The sequence below is a fragment of the Hyperolius riggenbachi genome, chromosome 9 (genome assembly GCF_040937935.1).
Source record: "Hyperolius riggenbachi isolate aHypRig1 chromosome 9, aHypRig1.pri, whole genome shotgun sequence".
Taxonomy (NCBI): Eukaryota; Metazoa; Chordata; class Amphibia; order Anura; family Hyperoliidae; genus Hyperolius; species Hyperolius riggenbachi.
This window is the reverse complement of record NC_090654.1, coordinates 99,903,402-99,923,901: the sequence shown is the minus strand read 5'-3', so window position 1 is coordinate 99,923,901 and position 20,500 is coordinate 99,903,402. Positions and strand designations below refer to the sequence as shown.

The 20,500-nt window shown below is 46.3% G+C and overlaps 1 protein-coding gene across 1 annotated transcript in view; it reads left to right on the top strand.

Annotated features, from left to right (window-relative positions):
* Positions 1-1,090: 1,090 nt before the first annotated feature.
* LOC137532589 (cathepsin K-like) overlaps positions 1,091-20,500 on the top strand; it is a 97,518-nt gene continuing 78,108 nt past the window's right edge. Inside the window, exons 1-2 of the mRNA XM_068253255.1 lie at positions 1,091-1,245; positions 12,599-12,725. Coding sequence (XP_068109356.1) covers positions 12,603-12,725 — 123 coding nt within the window. The 5' untranslated portion in view covers positions 1,091-1,245; positions 12,599-12,602. The remainder of the gene's footprint in view (positions 1,246-12,598; positions 12,726-20,500) is intronic.

Below are 20,500 nucleotides of genomic sequence, written 5' to 3'. Positions count from 1 at the left end.
ATCAGAATGCTATCTGCCTTCCTGCTATTTTGATGACCGGTCTACTTTATGAAAAGTGAAAAGGGCTCTTTTTTCCACAAGCATCTGATGACCCTCTAAGAGAGTTTAGATACAAGTTTAAAGAAGTCAGTTTAAAACAAAAGTAGCACACTAACTTCCAGTTGTGTGTGTGTCATCACCAAAGCTGGCATATGGAAAGGAGACACTAAAAGGTGTTGGATGCCATGGGAATGCTGGTGCTAGAAAGGCTTAAAATTATATTATAAAGTTAATGGGCTTTTATTATATTTATTGGTGTGGTATGAGGTAAACTGGAGGATAGCAATATGCATTGAAAGGGTTAAAGCTGTTTCTACATCTTTCTTTCTTTCGGACTTGTTTTGGGGGTTTCTGGTTGTAAATTTTATTTTGATCGATTACTGGGATTAAATTGCTATTGGTTATGTGTTCTTGGTATTTATTCTGGTTATTAATTGGGCTACCTGTGTTGTCCAGCAGTTTTGTTTTGTTAATTGTGTTTTAATAAAGTTATTTAGTTAGAGACCCAAAACAATAAAAGGTCAGGGCCATTTTAAATGCCAACTGGTGTCGGTGTAAGTTATTTATTTAGATATAAGTATAGTGATAAGAATAGAAGGTGGAAAAGATGAGGAAGGACCAGGACAGCCAAACCAGGAAGCCCAAATAGAAAACAGGCCCCAGGAGAGCCCAGTCAGGGTTAGCCTCTCAGCTGGTAAGACTTCACTGCTCACATTTTTACCTCCAGTTTAATAATTTGTAATCCTTCGCCTTCACTTTAAACATTGGTGGTAGTGTAGGGACCCCTTAGTACAGGGGATCGCTTTCACAGCATTGGATGGGTTATCGTGTCTTACAACACTTGTAACAAAATATCTGTTTTAACTGCAGAGAGATGCATGATTTAGTGAATAGCACTGTGCAGAGGGTTAATGCCTCAGTATTTTCTCCAAAAGGCAAGGAAACTGAAACTAACTCCCAAGGTGTGACATCACAACCAATGTTGTTTAATGTAATATTACGTCACCACGTGACATTAAAAAAAATGCCGACGTTCAGAGTTTCATTGTTCAGAATTTTCAAATCCAGCCCCTGGTTCACTTCTGGCTAGAATTCCCCAGCTGAACTTCCTGGAAGGGATCAACCCTCAGTTTAAATAACACATAACAGACTCAGAAATCAGCCAGAAGAGTCCTGAGGCAGAAGAGGAAACCGCTCACTCTCCAGGTACAGGCTGCATTTTACATATACTTGTATCCAATCCTTTACAGGGCCTCCTCTGAAACTGATATTCTCTGGCTCTGACGCCTGTTTCCAGTGGACTCTCTCAGAACTCCGGTTTCAGCAGAGCTTCTGCAGTTTAACAGAACACTGGGATGTAATGATACTCTTGTGCCTGTTATTCCTTTTGTCCAAGTGACAGTTACAACAAGTTTTTTCTTGTATCTGAGCAAAGGTCAGCTTTACAAGCAGGGTGCAGCATAATCAGGGACTGTGGTGGCCTAGAACTCAGCGTGTCCCCAGAGGTAATTTAAAAAGAGACCAGATATTTAAGTGATGGCACCGGCAGAGCTGCAACCTGCATGTCATCCCTCCTCTCCTTCCCTCCCATAGCAACAAAACACATTGCTTGGCTGTGGTTAAAAATTCACTGTAGTGACGTATAGCAGAATGCTATCAATTATTCATGATACCCACTTTTACTGTAATTTTCCTGGTTTCAGCATCAGAAATGCTTCCCTTATCTACATATTGCTCTATATTGAATGTGGCCCTGCCCTCCCGGTGATGTTTAGCCTAGGCTGATTAGCTATGTGGCACCCCCCCCCCCCCTTCCTGAGCATTCTGGAAGACCAGGTATATTTTTTTCTGTTCTTCTGTACATTCTGCAGCGATCACCTGACAGGACTAAATATGTTGCCACCTGTGATAAATTTCAGAATGTAAATCAGGGTAAGGAAAGATTTTAGAGTTAGAAAACACTGATTAGATAATTTATAAATGAATATTATATATTTATATATTTGACATGAAAAATATATATATAAATATATTTTTTTTTTTTTACCACAGTTCCTCTTTAAGTGATTTGTTTGTAAGTTCTTGTGTAAGTAATTCTTGCCCTAGGGATTATGTTCTAGAGAATGTATAGGTAAGCTTATAATGACATTGCATGGCAATCCTCCCAGCTAGTAGTATTATAGAAGTCAGTAAGTAAACGCCATGCAATCATGCAGAAATAAACATATTTGGTGGAGCCTTCTTGACTGAATTGCACTTTCTGTTATAGCTGTAGAAGTGATAAAGGATGTTATTCACTGTAGGTTAGAGTTTCTATGCCATCACGCACTGCAGCCGGGCCTTGATCTCACTGTTTTATTCTGCTATTCTTTAATGAATGGATAGCTTGAAACACAGTAGTTACCGTACTCCATAAAAGGGAGCTCTACCCCAAACTTTATCGACTTTGGCTGGAGACAAGAGTGAGAGCAAATGACAGGATTTTATTGGTGTTTGTGTAAAGTGTCATTTAATTAACAAATATTTTCAGGATACATTTAATTTGGTTCCCTCATAGTCGTAACTGTATAGCATATCACATAAATAGGCAGTTTCTCTTAAACATAACTAGGCAGAGTAATGCTTTGTTCACATTATAAATCGCAAGCACTGAGTGCTTTTTAAATACATTTTCCCAGGGTTTTTTGAGCCTTTGCGATTTTTATAAGCCCCTTTTAAGCGCTTTTGTTGGTGATTTGAGCTTTTCTTTCTGCAGATAATGAGGAAGTGAACTCTGACCTGGAACTGAATATCTTTAACGTACTTTCTAATGAAAATCCCTTACAAAATCGCTTATACAAGCGCCTTTTAAAGCACTTAGTAATTTTCCTATACCTTGCATTGAAGCACAAATGCTCAGAAAATGGTGCAGGACCCGCATTTGGGACTGGAAAAAAAGCTCAATGCTCATGTGAGAACACTAACATTGAAATTCATTGCACAAGCCCTTTTAAAGTGTTTTTTTAAAAACGCTGGCGCATAAAGAAATCTCAAAACGCTCATAATGTGAACAAGCCCTTACTTGGCTTCTGTGCTGGCTGGTTTGGCTTTCTGCTGGGCAGGCTGGGCTGATGCCAGGTTGTCTGGCAGTCCCCCCCATAGCATTCCCTGACCTTCTAGAAGACCCCCTCCCATGGTTCCACGGGCCTCGTATTGGGGCACCACAACTCCCAGCATGCTACCATAGAAGAACCACAGCTCCCTGCATGCCCCCATAGAGGCATCACATCACCTAGCATGCCCCCATAGAGGCATCACAGCACTCAGCATACCGCCATAGAATAAGCACAGCTCCCTGCGTGCCCCCATAAAGGCATCATAGCGCCCAGCATATCTGCCATTGAGGCACCACAGCTCCCAGCATGCCTTCATAGAGGCTCCACAGCTGACTCTGCCTGAGGGACATGTGCCTCTGATCTTTGGTGCTAGCAACACTCCTGCTGATTTCCCTCTTATTATTATATGCTTTGAAACATTGCTGATGTAAATGCATTTCTACTATTGGAAATACTGTGTAACATTCAGTGAGTTTAACTGCTTCTGGACCGAATCAGTACGAATCTATGTCCAGCAGGTGGTGCTGCAGCAGTGACTGGATGTAGATTCTACTGCTTCAATATTCCGATTGCCCAACGCTACATCGATCTCGCTGCCTTTTTCACCTCGCAATTCCCTCGCTCTGCCATATATAAGACTGCAGAGCTCTGTGAGCAGGTCAGGACTCAGGAGCCACTTTCATTGGCTCCTGACAGCGTGATCATGGAGAGCCAATCACATTGGCTCACACTGATAGACAGCATAAGGAGCCAATGAAAGATGCTCCTGACCAGCTGACAGCGCTCTGCTGACTGTCATAGCAACGGCAGAGAGAGGGGCTTGCGGCGATGGGAAATCGTTGTGACTGGTGAGAGCGGCAGGTATGTGCGGCGATTCGTCGGTATGCTGCGTTTTTTGGTACCAGCAGTCTCTGGTCCTTAAGGCCAGCGATTGCTGGTACGTAAGTGGTTAAAGTGACTCTGAAGCTAAAAGACACTTATATTATAATGAATTGTATGTGTAGTACGGATAAGGAATAGAACATCAGTACCAAAAAAGAGTCTCTTATTTTTATTTTCAGTTATATCGCTTTTTTTTTAACTTGCTGTATTCTGAACTATGAAACAGAGCAGAGCTAATGACCCTTAGAACTTTTCTGCAGTAAAACATTAAACAACCAAGAAACTGTGAAAGACAAGTTGAGATAAGTGCTTCAGAAAACAGCACTGTAGACAACCTAAGTCGGGCCAGAGAGCTCAGAGAAGCTCTTTTGCATAGACTGAAGTTTCTTAACTCTTCCTGTACTGAAAAAGAATATGAGATTCTTTAATTTGCTACTAATTTTCTATTTCTAGCTGTACATATAGTTATAAACTAAATAAACGTATTAGATAATGACAGTTTGCTGTCTGTGAACCTCGTTGCATTGTGGGAAATAATGGCTTTTCTAATTGCTAAGCAAGCAGTATCTCCCTCTGTGCATAGAACAGGCATGGGCAAACTTGCCCCTCCAGCTGTTAAAGAACTACAAGTCCCACAATGCATTTGCCTTTATGAGGCATGACTGTGGCTGTCAGACTCCTGCAATGCATTGTGGGACTTGTAGTTCCTTAACAGATGGAGGGCCAAGTTTGCCCATGCCTGGCATAGAACTATCAGTAACGAACATTCCGCACAGATCACCTTGCAGAACTAAAGATGTAACCAACAGTGCTAAATTTGATTACACACCTTGAATACAAATCAGATTAAAAACTATGCACTAAACCATACTCTAAATAAATTGAATGCAAACTGATACACATGGATGCAGCTAGCCTTAAGTAGACTTACATTTTTGTACAGCAGGAGATATTGGCAGCCCTCCCAAATACAGGCTGCACCCCAGTTGACCAGCTGCATAGATGTGCAGAGCCCACACACGGGCAATTTACACAACTTGCATTCAAACCAGATGCAGCAAAGGAGGACGTTGGCTTCAAGGACATCCTGTGCACAGATTGTTTATTACTAGACTCTTCCACGACAATGACGTGCTCTCTTGGAAGAGACCTAATCACAAGCTAAACCTAATCACTAGCTGACAGTTAAAAACATGACTGAGTGCTGCCAATCCTTTCCCTGTTCTTTAGAAAATTGGTAGAGTAGCCCATTTATGGCTAGCAGCCTCAGATTGTCCTAGAATGTGTGAGGGGCAAGGGCTTTGTATGTGCGGATTAACTGATGTAAGCCACCACCCCCCTTATGAAGCATTTGGTGCCGCGTTCCCTCTTCCCAGGGCAAAAGTAACCCCCTGACCCCTCCCCCAGCAGCAAAGGATGGGGGGAAGGGGATTGGCACAGGTGAATTTCTATGCTGCCAGAAATTGTGCAGAGATCCTGGGAAGCACAAGTCGGGGGTAGCCACCAGCAGCGCTCAGGCCTCTCCAAGTCAAATGTTCCCATTCCCCCCTGATCATTGTGCAGTGGAACTAAACTCAGAACTTCATCTCTGCTCTAAAAAATAATTAGCCACAGCCAGGGCCGCCATCAGAATTTTCTGGGCCCCATACTTGGCAAACCTACAGGGCCCCCCTCACGCCAAATAACAATCTGATAGGTAGATTGTGTGGGTGCAGAGCCTCGGTATGTGGGGTATAGACAAAGCAACTTGCCTGGGGCCCATAACACCCTCCCCACTGCATTGATGCGTGTTCACCAATCACACAGCAGGGAAGAGGGAGATGACCACACAACTCCTCTTATGCCACGGTAGAATAATTGCCAGCAGAGGCACGAGTGCCACTGCCACTGTTTGGGCCCCAGACCCTTCCTGGGCCCCATACTACTGTCCCTCTTGTACCCCTGTGATTGCTGCCCTGGCCACAGCATGATAACCTTTAAGGAAAAAAAAAAATCTTCATTACAATTTATGGAAATCCTAAAAAACCCTGGAGTTTTACTAGGTTTCACTCTTGCAGAAGGCACTGAAATGGTTAAACCCCAGGCCCCTTTCACACTGGGACATTTTCATTGCTGTGCGTTACCCATTTTACCGTAGGGTGACGCTAAGGTAATAAAAGTCTCTGTAACGTTTCATACTGGATGCAATTCAGTGCACCGGAAGACGTATCGCATCTGGACTGGAAAAAAAGTCTGAAAGTAGTAGCAGCCCTGGTATAAATAATCTCAGAACAAAGCCTGTTCCACATTCCCGCCCCATCATCTGCCAATTGGAATGCCCTCACTGAACACGGGAATCATTCATAGCACAAGCTTAGGACCAGATGTGATGCTAACATGACTCAGGCTATGCATTCAATGGCGGCTAAGAGCTGATCTAATAAAACCTGAGGGGAAGCAAAGTTTAAGTGAAGCAGAACTATCGTAAAAAAAAAGGACTCTTTATACACGCTCAACTAGCGTTCTTAAAAAACAGGCACACCCCAACAGTTAGTGACGAACACATGACTAGCGATGATCGTAATTTGCTAGTTACGATTATGCCAAATTATGCGTCAATTTTCACAATTACGCCTATACGTAATTACAAATTCGTAATTCAATTGACTTTGCATAATAATTCAGAATTATGCATGAATTTATGTGTAATTTACGCATAATTTCGTGCCAACTTTGGTGGTGAATAGCAAGCCCCCCACACATGCTGCATATTGCTACTACCAAAATTGTATAGTGGGTACAAGTCAAAAAATTATTTTTCAAAAAGACCTTGGGCCTGTTTCACAAAGCGGTGCTAACAGTTAGCACGGTGGTGAAAAGCCCTTTATCATGCCTAAACTCAGTTTAGCCATGATAAGTTTAGGTGTGATAAGTTTAGGTGTGATAAGTTTAGGCATGATAAGTTTAGGTGTGATAAGTTTAGGCATGATAAGTTTAAGCACCAACTGCGTTAGCACCGCAGTGCACAGCTGATCAAAAGTTTTGCGCTAGCAAAGTCTGGTGCACTTCGCATAGAGTTTAATGGCGCTGCTTTGCGTGCGGGACTTTGCACGCTATCTACACTTATCTAAACTTAGCATGCCTAAACTTATCACACCTAAACTTATCACACCTAAACTTATCATGCCTAAACTGGCTTTTCACCAGTGTGGTGCAATGGTTATCACGCCTAAAGTCTCTAACTGGGTTAGCACCGCTTTGTGAATCGAGCCCCTTGTAGTTTTTGAGAAAATCGATTTTAAAAAAGCAAAAAAAGTTTTTTAAACCCAGAAAAATGACAGTTTAAAAACCTTTTTTGTATTTTTAAAATTGATTTTCTCAAACACTACAAGGTCTTTTTGAACAATTCTTTGTGTAACTTGTACCCACGATTCTTCTTAACATATGTAGCAATTTTGGTAGTAATAGCATGTATGGGAGCTTTGCTATTCACTCCTGAAATGAAATTACCCGTAAATTATGCGTTAATTCATGCGTAATTATGAATGCTAACACATAACTACGAAATGAATTACGCTATTCCCCCAACATTTTGCATTACGAATCGGAATTGCATATTACAATGCGCAATTATACATGGGCGTAATTTCTGCTCATCACTACAGATGACGTCCCGTTTGAATTCTGAAACGGCACAACGATGGGTCGTTAGTGGAAGCGCAAAAATGATGACCCGGAAGTGCGTTACTAGCCGCATTAGTAGTTTCAAAGGAATGATAATTTGTTATAATTCGATGCGAACCTCTAATAGCAATTATTGTCCAATTAACAGGATGGATTGGTCTACATGGATGATAATCGCTGTATTTACCATCGACGGGACACTTCTCGGTGGACCCGTCATTCATTGTTCATTTGGATGACGGTTGAGTGCGAACTGAGCTTAGGTCACTCTGATCACTTCTTAGGAAACAAAGACATCTTAAAGGGGCACTATGGCGAACATTTTTAAAATTGAAAATATGTGCAAACATAAACAAATAAGAAGTACATTTTCCAGAGTAAAATAAGCCACAAATTACTTTTCTCCTATCTTGCTATCACTTACAGTAAGGAGTAGAAATCTGACAGAAGCGACAGGTTTTGGACTAGTTCATCTCTTCAATAGGGGTTCTTAGATGTTTATTTATTTTCAAAAGCACTTGGTGAATGGCAGTTGCTCTGTTCAACTGCTAAAAACTGTGTAGCAAGCAGGGAAGCTGGCCAGCATCATTGTTTAAATCCTTTTTAGGGAATATCTTTATAAAGAATAAAAGCCTTGCTGAGAATCCCCTATGAAGAGATGGAATAGTCCAAAACCTGTCACTTCTGTCAGATTTCTACTACCTACTGTAAGTGACAGCAACTTAGGAGAAAGGTGATTTATGGCTCATTTTACTCTGGGAAAAAACGTACTTCTTATTTGTTGATGTTTGCACATATTTTAAATTTTACAATTTTTCGCCATAGTGCCCCTTTAAAGATCATTGTTATTTTTTTTTTCTCTGTGACTTTTGGAACTTTTTTGTGTTAGCGAAACCATGGGTGTCCGTGATGGAAACCTATGACTATAATTCAAAGAGAATGCACACATGATGGTCTGGTTTCAGTTCACTTTACAGTTGAAATGGAACCACATATGCTCTGTTCCCTAAATAAGAGTTACTAAATAACTAAGCTCTCACAAACCACAAAATCAAACAGGTGACATATTATGTATGTAAACACTGCTGTAGCCTGCGGTGCCTCTAGTCAGGACTATGGGCATACAGCTGTCTGGGGATTCATATAGCAAACCATGGATTACATATAGTATAAGCTATGATGCAGTACAGCCGAGGAGAACATGAGATAGACTGATAATGGTGTGCAAAAAAATAGAATAATAATGCAAACCGACACTGGAATCAACATGAAGCACATTATGATTTCCCTTAACTTCTTGCCGACTGCTCCAGTGCGGCAGCCCCAGGACCGCTCCACGCCGATTGGTGTGAACGGCTTGGAATGGGCTTTGCTGGAGAGTGCGCGCGCATCTCCGCTCTGATGACGGAGCTGCGCCCGGCCTTCAGTCTCCCAGTGGCGATCGCCGCTCGGAGATTTTTCAGCGATTTGCTGATCACTGGCGATCAGCAAAATGCTGCTGCTAATGCAAGTCAATGGTAGTGTTCACACTGTAGCGATCGCCAGTGATTAGCGATTTGCTGATAATGCATGCAGCATTTTTGGAGCGTTTTTGGAGCGATTGCATTTCAGTGTTATAGAATCACAAAACGCAATCTGTCCTAAATCACTTTCTTGTACAGTGAAAAAAACGCTTTTTGCTGATCACCGGCGATCAGCAAAATGCTACCAAAGTGCCCAGTGTGAACTAGCCCTTAGATGGCGAAACCGACATCTAATAACTTAGTACAGCACTGCGATTTGAGGCAGCGCTGTACTGGGGACAGCCATGTCCCCCTGTGAGGCAAAATAGTGATCTGCTGTTATAGGCTGAAGCACTTTGATGTTGTATGTTATATCTATATTTATATATATATGTATTATTCATGACATGTGGAGATAGCATTGCACAACGAGGATTTATGAATATGCATATATGCAAATGTTGAAGCCTTAGCAGTTTTCCATCAGGTCCTCCAGTTTGCTTTATATAGGAGGTTTAATCGAGTAGATGTTAGAGTGTGTTGCTTGTACCATCTGAAGAAAGAGCTATACTCAGAAACGCCGTGCGTCATGGTGACCCGGCACACACTTACCAATACCTGCTATGGATTTTAAGAAGTCTTAATAAAATTGCTGATTTTAGATGGTGCGGATCCTTACATCTTATTTGATACTATACCCTGTGCACTCCAGGGTTGATCGCTGCACGTCGAGTTCCAGTGGTGCTGTCACAATTTGGGCTTTTCATAGGCTGAAGCCTATGACAGCCAATCACGCTGATTGGCTCGTGGGGGGAGGGAGGGGGGGTTTAAAAAAATAAAAAATTGTAAAATGTATTTAAAAAATAAATAAATAAATAAATATATATATATATATATAAAACACTGGGGGAGCGATCAGATCCCACCAGCAGAGGACTCTGTTGGCGGGGAGAAAAGGAAGGGGGGGGGGGATCACTTGTGTGCCGAGTTGTGCGGCCCTGCAGCAAGGCCTTAAAACTGCAGTGGCCCAATTTGTGAAAAAAGGCCTGGTCACTGGGGGGTTTAACACCGCGGTCCTTAAGTGGTTAATAGAAGCAACTAATTTATTATTCTGTCCTAGATATAAAAACAGGTTATTCCTCATTCAAAGAGTAAAAAAAGCTGTTTTACTAGCATACGTGGGAAGTGTGGCCCTTGTCCAACAGATAAATGTTACATGGCAGAAGCATCACTGGGTCCCCCAGAAAAACTTTGGATGGGAACCCCTCAGAAATTTTTGGTAGCTTTTGTGCCCACCCCCTCAATAACATAATTAGGTAGTCTTCATGTACCCTCTATGGCCCACCCCAGACAATAGTATTAGATAGCCTTTATGCCCCTCACCCCAACCAGTGGCAGTACTAGGTAGCCTCTGTGCACCCCTTCTGCCCCAGATAGCAGTTCAAGGTAGGCTGCAGACAGCCCTGCTTCCAGCCAGAGACCCAGTGAGCTGAGCACTCTGCCTCTCTTGCTTTACCACAAGATATGATGGCAAATAAATGGTGGCTGAGGAGAGAGAGAAATTGAAAATAGCTGCAATGGCTGTCCTGCCCCCACCCCCTTTCCAGTAACTGGGAGGACCCCCAAGAATGAATCTGATGACAGTTGTGATGCTCACAGCAGTGTGGCTCTGCTATTTGTCAGCTGAGCCCACTGCTGCTGCTATTGGTCGCCTCTAACGTCTTGCTGGCCAGTGACAGTAAAAGTAGAAGAATAAGCCCCTCTAGCCTACGGGCCTCTCCGCGATGGCTGGGATCAGGGGGGCTATTGTTATGTTCATGGTGCGTGTGACAGCATCTACCCCTTTCAACTGCTCTGCTTGGGGAATGTGTTAGGGCTAGTTTACACGGACCTCTGCCCGGCTTTCAGTGGCGTCTCGGCAGCGATGTGTTCGGGCTTTCATCGGCTTTCCGTGGCTTTCAGTTGCAGTCGGCTTTTTAGTCCCCACAGGGGGACATTAGCCATGATGGTTAACCGTCCCAGAATGCTACAAGTAGCCTCAAACGCCAGGGAAAATTGGGATTGGAACGCCTCGTTCGCACAAACGCTGGTAAAAGCCTGGTACAAACGCCCCCATTGACTTGAATGGCAGCATTTAACGCTAAGGCCCGAACGCCAGTGATAAACGTGGGGTAGACATCCATGTGAACCAGCCCTTATGCGGCTACAATGACGATCTCATCAAAATCTTATATTGTACTGTACCTAACGTGACATGATGAGATGAACATATGCTTATACAGTCCTAATCCTACATAGTACTAGCCTGTGCTCCTTTTATTCTCACTGTAAAGGTGCGTCCACATCATGCACCATTAGTGCCGTCCATCAGAAATGAGCTTAATCTTGTGGGCAGGCTGTGCCAATGAAGCACTCTACAGATACACCCCACTGGAATGCCAGAGCGAAATGTGGCTTTGAAGGGGGCTATTTAGTTGTTAGATTTCCACTTATACTAAATAAAGGCATTATTCTTGCAAAGGATTGTGTGCAGGGCCGGCCCGCCCATGAGGCGGGGTGAAACTTTTGCCTCAGGCGGCACTTCTGGGGGGGCGGCACCCGCCCGTCCATGTGTGTGGGGGGCCGCCCGAGCTGGAGGGGATAGCGGGCAGAAAGGGGGTATTGGGCCTAGCGGCGGGGAGGGGGGTCGGACCCCCCCCCTCCCTCGCCTGGGTCCCCCGTCCTCCGCTCCCCTCCAGCTTTAAAAAGTTCCGTGCTGGCTGCAGCTATGTGTAAGAGGCAACGGGCGGGGATTACTCACCTCTTCCTGGTTCCAGGTCAGCGTGCGCTCCACTGACGTCACTTCCTGCTACGCCGCAGGAAGTGACGTCAGTGGAGCGCACGCTGGCCTGGAACGAGGAAGAGGTGAGTAATCCCCGCCAGTTGCCTCTTACACATAGCTGCAGCCAGCACGGAACTTTTTAAAGCTGGAGGGGAGCGGAGGACGGGGGACCCAGGCGAGGGAGGGGGGGGGGGGGGGGGTCCGACCCCCTCCCCGCCGCTAGGCCCAATACCCCCTTCCTGCCCGCTATCCCCTCCAGCCGGGCGGCCCCCCACACCCACGGCTTGGGGGGGGAGGGGGGCGGCGGCGATTTATTTGAAAATTGCCTCAGGCGGCAAAAAGTCGAGGGCCGGGCCTGATTGTGTGGAACCCATCCACTTCTCTGCTAGCCAGGAAATACAACATAACTCTATCATTAGTGTGGTTCATCATTCTGTGGAGCACAGTAGAATTAAAGAGTGATTGGCTAAAAAATACACTAACGGTAATTTATGACTTTTTGTTGGTTTGTTTTGGTGATATAAGTTTGTGTTACATGTTGACTATGTTTTTCTTATTGTGTAGATCATCTGTAAATAATTATCATCTTTCTACAGCACAATGCTATTATACGTTCTGCTCCTCACCTTTCCTCTCCTGAATGCCGCACACTTCTGGGACGACAGCCTGGACTGGGAGTGGGAACAGTGGAAAAGAACCTATCAGAAGGAATATAATGGACAGGTAACAGCTTGTTTACTGGCAACCATTTTGTAGAATATATAACCGTTCTATAATAAAGATTCCTTAATTTCACTTGAGTGAGTCTTCATTGGAGGTAAGATACCTCTTTCTATATTACTGTATAGTAACTACATTGAGACCCACTATTATAGCTGTTCCGGGCGCCTCCTCAAACCCTCAAACCAGTTATTACCCACACCCCCAAAGGGCGTAACTAGCACTTCCCACTCGTGCATGGAGTTCACCAGTGGAAAGGCCCACAGAAGGATAGACAACCACCCTGTTCCAGAAGGTTCCGGGAAACCAAACGGGAATAGTTATCTTCATGCCTATATGGTGGTTGCAGGACTGCAACCCATCCTTGTGAGTATAATTTACCCACAATTCCCCACCGATTTATCTATCTAATGATACTGCACTATTGGTCTCCCGGTTTCCCCTCTCTACAGGCCTAAGGATCTCCACTACCATTGTGAAGGGACGTCCAGAGACCTGGACCAAAACTACAAGTCCATGAAAGCACTCTCTCCATATACATTTGACTCTAGATTGCACAGAGTTTTAAGAATACAGTTCTACAGAGAAGTCCTACTGAGCTCTACAGAGCTTAAACTTGCACATTATTTACAGAGTACTTTTCAGGGTGGTATTTTTTGAGAAGCTCTTTGCATGTTCCATGTTGAGGTCAACTAAAGTCCAACATGCTGGGAACTTTTGATTAGCCAGTCAGTCTGGAAAAAGGCTGAAGTTAATCGGCCAAAGTCCAAAATTCCTCCCCCTCCACTCTCCGTTCCCCCTCCCCCCTTATTCTTAGATCTGTTCACCCCTGTGCCCCCCTGGTCTGCACCTCGGTTCACCTTCTGTCAGTTCCTCTCTGATCCCTGCTCACCTGTCCCCACCAGGGCCACCATCAGAACTGTTGGGGCCCCTCACACATCATCAGGCCTGTCTCCCCTCCCTGGGCCCACCCACTAGCCACCCCACCCCCGTTTCCGTGCGCTGCAGCGAAAAATGTGCATGGCTCAGACACTAAAGAAAGCGGCATGCATATTGTGATGCAGCAAACAGTGGGCGTGATCATAGCATGTTGTGGGTGGAGCCAAATACTAGCAAAATACAGGTAATCCCCAGTTAACAAATGAGATAGAGACTTGTAGGTCCGTTCATATCCTTTATCAGTTCTCTATTGCCCCCTTCTTTTTCTTCCTGTGCCTCTTTTGTCCCCCTCTGTCTCACCTCAGTTTGTGCCTCTTTTGTCTCCCTCTGTGGGACCTCATGTTCCCGTCTCATCTCTTTTCTCCCTGTGCCTCTTTTGTCCGCCTCTGTTCCCCCTGTGCCTCTTTTATCCCCCTGTGTTACCTCTTGTCCCCTTCTGTCTCAGCTCGTCCCCCTGCCCTAGCCTGGTATAGGTGCCCCCAGTATAAGTATCCAGGCATAGGTGCCCCCAGTATAGGTAGCCAGGTATAGGTTCCCCCAATATAAGTAGCCAGCTATAGGTGGTGCCCCAGTATAGGTAGCCTGGTGTAGATGCCCCAGTTTAGGTAGCCTGGTATAGCTGGTGCCCCAGTATAGGCCAGCAAGATACAGGTGCTCCAGTATAGGTATTCATCTATAGATGGTGCCCCGGTATAGGTAGCCTGGTATAGTTGCCCCCAGTATAGGTAGCCTGGTATAGGTTCCCCCAATATAAGTAGCCAGCTATAGGTGGTGCCCCAGTATAGGTAGCCTGGTGTAGATGCCCCAGTTTAGGTAGCCTGGTATAGCTGGTGCCCCAGTATAGGCCAGCAAGATACAGGTGCTCCAGTATAGGTATTCATCTATAGATGGTGCCCCGGTATAGGTAGCCTGGTATAGTTGCCCCCAGTATAGGTAGCCTGGTATGGGTGGTGCACCAGAAGCCCTGGGCCCCTCACTGCAGAGTCAGTTGGCCCCCCCTCAGGGACAAACCCAGGATTTTCAAGAGGGGGATTCCTGAAAGGTCTCCCTCAGCCACGCACATTACAGTATAATGATATGGTGACATGACACATACTGGGTACATATAATGCAATTTCCCGTCCGACTGACAGGATCTGACGATTATTTCCTAAATGTCCAATCTGCTCCCGATCAGCAACGGGATAGATTAGGAGCAGTTTGGATACAGATAATAATGAGGACAGCCGACATTGCTAATGAAGGGGAAAGTGAAGCATTCACACAGCAGGGCACGGGGTGTGCTCATACCTGGCTCAGTGCTCTGTTTAGTTCCTGTACATATGCTGCTGCTACATCCAAAGTCAACTGTAGCCGGGGAAGAAAGGGGGCGGCACATAGTGCAGGAAGCAGCATGGTGCTCTAGGCTGCAGGATACCTGCATACATTCTGGTGTCTCAACTTGTGCCTGTCCCCAGACACTGCACCGGCCCTGGTCTGAGGGGGATTCCGGGCAGCTGTAATCCCCCCTGCGTTTGCCTATGCCCCTGATGGCTGCCCTGGTCCCCACCACTCTGTCTGTCCATCGCTCTGCTCCTGGGACAGCTGGAAGGCACTGTTGTGAGGTGGGCTCCTCAGGATCTGTTCCACAGGAATAGTTGCAACCGTTTTAATGTTATACATATTAAAATTAAAAATTCAAAAACCATATGTACACATACATACACTTGTCCTATAGTAAATGCACTGTTATTTTTCAGTGTTTATTTTTCTTTTACCTCCTCTGTAGCCGTTAGAATTGGCTCGAACCTCCGACTTTCGGTTCGCGAACCTCAAACACGAACCTCCGCAAAAAGTTTGGTTCACGCGAACTTTTCGAACCACAATAGACTTCAATGGCCACAAAAGTGATGGAAAAGATATTTCAAGGGGTCTAACATCTGAGTTTTTGCATGGAGGAGTGGGATACATGCCAAAAGTCCAGGGGAAACATCTGGATTTGATGCACAGTAGCGTTTTAAGGGCAGAAATCACATTGCATGCTAAATTGGAGGCCTAAAGTGCTTTAAGGCCCGGTTCATATTACAAACGCGGACGGCCATGCGTGCGGAACGCAACGCATGCGAACGCACTCCATCCGCGTTTGTATACGTTGCGTGGCTGATCCCATCACTGAAAAGTGAATGGGACAGCCGCACGTTTTTGCAAAAAATGCGTGCAGCATGCGTTCCCGGAACGCACAGGTCCAGAACGCATGCAGTGTGAACATCAGACAGTGCACTCTATGCACTGTCTGATGTCGTGCATGTCGGCCTCCCGCACGCGTTTCCAAAACGCGGTTGGAAACGGGTGCAGTATGAATGGGGCCTAAAACGTCTTGTATGTGTATCCATCAATCAGGTAGTGTAATTAGTGTACTGCTTCACACTGACAGACCAAACTCACTGTGTAACGCACTGCAAACAGCTGTTTGTGTAGTGACGGCCGTGCTGGACTGGTGCGCACCATAGCGAGAGTGCAGACGATATCGGTTTTCAAGCCTATATTGTCGCCGGGCTGAGGTAGCTCAATGACAGAACAGTGACTGTCCAGCTGATCGAATTTGGTCTGTCCACAATGAAGCAACGACCTTATTATCTTGGGTGTGCCCCAAGCACCCCCCCGATACACTCATGTAGCCGGCGGTCATTGCTTTATTGTGATATGCAAGTCCCTTCACCGTGGCAAGGCAATGATCACGAAGGGGAATTGACACATGTACATGCCTTTTGTTTTGTTGTTGCAGCTGCAGTGCAACCAGAAAAATTAGGCAGGCATGTACACACACCAGAAAAAAAATTGTCACTGATTTTGTTAGCGGCCGCTGCTAGCAGCGGCCTTAAAAATTCAGGAATCCGCCTGGAGTCTTGGACCATGTTGGTGGTGGCCGGAGAAGGCAGTCAAGCAGCCTGCAGGCAGAGATGCTGTGTGGGGACCGACTTAGTCATTGGGCAGGCAGTCACACGGCGTGCAGGCAGAGATGCTGTGTTTGGGGACTAACTTAGTCTTCGGGCGGGCAGTAGCCCTCTGGGATCCATGTCTCATTCATTTTGATAAAGATGAGGTACTGAACACTTTTGTGACCTAGGCGACTTCTCTTCTCAGTGACAATGCCTACAGTTGCGCTGAAGGTCCTTTCTGGCAGGACACTTGAGGCAGGGCAAGACAGAAGTTGGATGGCAAATTGTGACAGCTCTGGCCACAGGTCAAGTCTGCGCACCCAGTAGTCCAGGGGTTCATCGCTGCTCACAGTATCTACATCCACACTTAAGGCCAGTCGGCTACCTGCCGGTCGAGGCGTTGGTGGAGGGTGAATCCGGAAGGGCTAAGGTGAGACGTTGGACTAAAGAATGTCTGCATGTCCGACATCACTATGAGATCACTAGAGCGTCCTGTCCTTGCCTGCGTAGACATGGGAGGAGGCGGATTACTGGCAGTGGCATCTTTATTCCGTTGTGCTGTGACATCACCCTTAAACACACTGTAAAGCATAGTTGCCAGCTTGTTCTGCAAGTGCTGCATCCTTTCTGCCTTCTGGTGATTTGGAAACATCCCTGCCACTTTGTGCCTATACCGAGGGTCAAGTAGCGTGGCCACCTAGTACAGCTCATTCCCCTTGAGGTTTTTTTATACAGGGGTCCCTCAACAGGCTGGACAGCATGAAAGACACCATCTGCACAAATTCGGATGCAGACGTACTATCCATCTCCTCTTGCTCTTCCTCAGTGATGTTCTCCTCCTCCCCCCAGCCACGAACAATACCACGGGAAAGTTGAGCAGCACAAGCCCCCTGCGACTCCTGCTGCGGTTGTTCTTCCGCCTCCTCCTCAAAAAAAAAAAAAAACACCTTCCTCATCATCTGACTCCTCTTCCCCACACGACTCTTCGTCCTACTCCTCCCCCCTCTGTGCTGCCACAGGTGTTGAAGAATCATCTGCTTCTGCTGAGAATTGATCCCACAACTCTTCTTCCTGTTTCTGTTCACACTCCTCCACAGCTTGATCCACCACTCTACGCACGGCACACTCCAGGAAGAAAGCATATGGGATCAAGTCGCTGATGGTGCCTTCACTGCGTCTCACCAGGTTTGTCACCTCCTCAATCGGCCGCATGAGCCTGCAGGCATTTCGCATAAGTGTCCAGTACTTTGGCCAGAACATACCCATCTTCCCAGAGCCTGTCCTTTGACTGTAGTTGTAGAGATACCGTTTGACTGCTTTCTCCTATTGTAGCAGGTGGTTGAACATCAGGAGCGTTGAATTCCAGCGAGTCGGGCTATTGCAAATCAAGCGTCTCACCAGCAAGTTGTTTCTCCGCTCAATATCGGCAAAGCGTGCCATGGCCGTTTAAGACCGCCTGAAATGCCCACACACCTTCCTTAACTGCTTCAGGGCGTCCTGTAAGCCTGGGTACTTAGACACAAATCTCTGAATTATTAGATTCAGCACATGTGCCATGCAGGGTACATGTGTCAACTTTCCCAAACTCAAAGCCGAAATGAGATTGCTGCCGTTGTCACACACCACGTTGCCGATCTCCAGTTGGTGTGGGGTCAGCCACTAATCCACCTGTTTGTTAAAAGCAGCTAGGAGAGCTGCTCCAGTGTGACTCTCCACTTTGAGGCAAGACATGTCTAACATGGCATGACACCGTCATACCTGGCATGCAGCATAGGCCGTGGCTCCTGGGGAGCCGGGACTGTGTAGCTGGAGAGGAGATCGCAGCATCAGTAGAGTTGAACTGCCACTCAGCCAAGGAGGAGGAGGAGGACAACAGCGAAGAGGATGTAGCAGAAGGAGAGGAGGTGGCAGCAGGCCTGCCTGCAAGCCGTGGAGGTGTTACAACTAGGTCCTCTGCACAGCCACGTACTCCCTGCTTGCCAGCGGTCGCCACGTTGACCCAATGGGCTGTGTAAGTAATGTACCTGCCCTGACCGTGCTTGGCAGACCAGGCATCCGTCATCAGATGGACCATTGACCCAACGCTGTGTGCCAGAGATGACACCACTTGCCTTTCAACTTCACGGTACAGTTTGGGTATCGCCTTTTTTGAGAAATAATTGTGGCCTGGTATCTTCCACTGCAGTGTCCCAATGGCCACACATTTTCGGAAGGCCTCAGAGTCCACCAGCTGGTATGGTAACAGCTGGCAGGCTAACAGTTCTGCCAAGCCAGCTGTCAGACGCCGGGCAAGGGGGTGACTGGCAGACTTTGGCTTCTTCTCAAAGATTTCCCTCACGGACACTTGGCTGCTGCTGTGTACAGAGGAGCAGGAACCGCTCAAGTTGAGAGGCGGAGTGGAGGAGGGTGGCTGTGATTATGAAGGTGCAAGGGAGAAAGCGGCTGAAGATGATGCACCTGAAGGAGGAGGAGGAGAAGGAGAGTGGCTTTGCTTTTGTGTGCTGCTTTTCCTCTGGTGGTCTTCCCATTGCAGTTTGTGCCTTTTCTCCATGTGCCTTCGTAAGGCAGTTGTCCCTACCAGGCTGTTGGCCTTTCCACGGCTCAATTTTTGGTGGCAGAGAGAACCGATGGCATTGCTCTAATCTGAGGCAGACACACAAAAAAAATTTGCACACCACTGAGCCCACGGGTGTGGGCACTATGGTGGCATCAGATTCAGTAGCCGACATAGAAGGGCATGTTGGCTGGCTGTCCATAGGTGGCGATACATGGCCAGTGTGAAGTGAAAGGTATGCACTGACTTGACTAATACAATGTGCAGTCACACAGGTGCAGTGAAAGTTATGGAGTGACTGGTATTACAATATAATGTGCAGCTGTTACACAGGTGCAGTTGACAGGTATGCACGGACTGGTATATTACACAGCGTGCGGTCACACAGGTACTGTGAACAATTATGCAATGACTAGAATTACAAATTTGCAGCTGTCACACACACAGGTACCATGAGCAGGTGCAGTGACTGGTGGTATATAACACTGCGTGCGCTCACGTAGGTAGATAGGTGCACTGAACAGGTGGGTATGCAGTGATTGGTATTACAAATGTGCAGCTGTCACACACACAGGTACCGTGAACAGGTGCAGCAACTGGTGGTATATAACACTGCGTGGGCTCATGTAGGTGGGTAGGTAGGTGCACTGAACAGGTGGGTATGCAGTGATTTGTATTACAAATGTGCAGCTGTCACACAAACAGGTACCGTAAACAGGTGCAGTGACTGGTGGTATATAACACTGCGTTCACTCACGTAGGTAGGTAGGTGCACTGAACAGGTGGGTATGCAGTGATTGGTATTACAAATGTGCAGCTGTCACACACACAGGTACCGTGAACAGGTGCAGTGACTGGTGGTATATAACACTGCGTGCGCTCACGTAGGTAGGTAGGTCGGGGCACTGAACAGGTGGGTATGCAGTCATTGGTATTACAAATGTGCAGCTGTCACACACAGGTAGTCACTGAATGTGCTGGGCCTGGCAGTGGCACAGTAGAAATTACAAAGGGGCCAAGGTCAAGCAGCTGCGACTGACTGACAGGGCTGTATATGCAACACAAGTGTCTGTGAGGCACACACACACACAAAAATAGATCACAAGAACAATATTAGCTTTTGAGGATGAGGAGTGCCTAACTAAGCTTTCCCTATGTCAGCAGGTTCTCTCCCTTCTCTAATTACTGCAGCCACATGAGTGAGTGAAAAGGCTGACACTGCCTGCCTTTTATAAGGTGTGTGTGTGGGGGGGGAGGGGCTCCAGGAGGGAGTGTAGCCTGATTGGCTACCCTGTGTCTGCTGACTGTGATGTAGAGGCTCAAAGTTGACCCTAATGATGTAGTATAGGGGGCGGGTCGAGCTCACA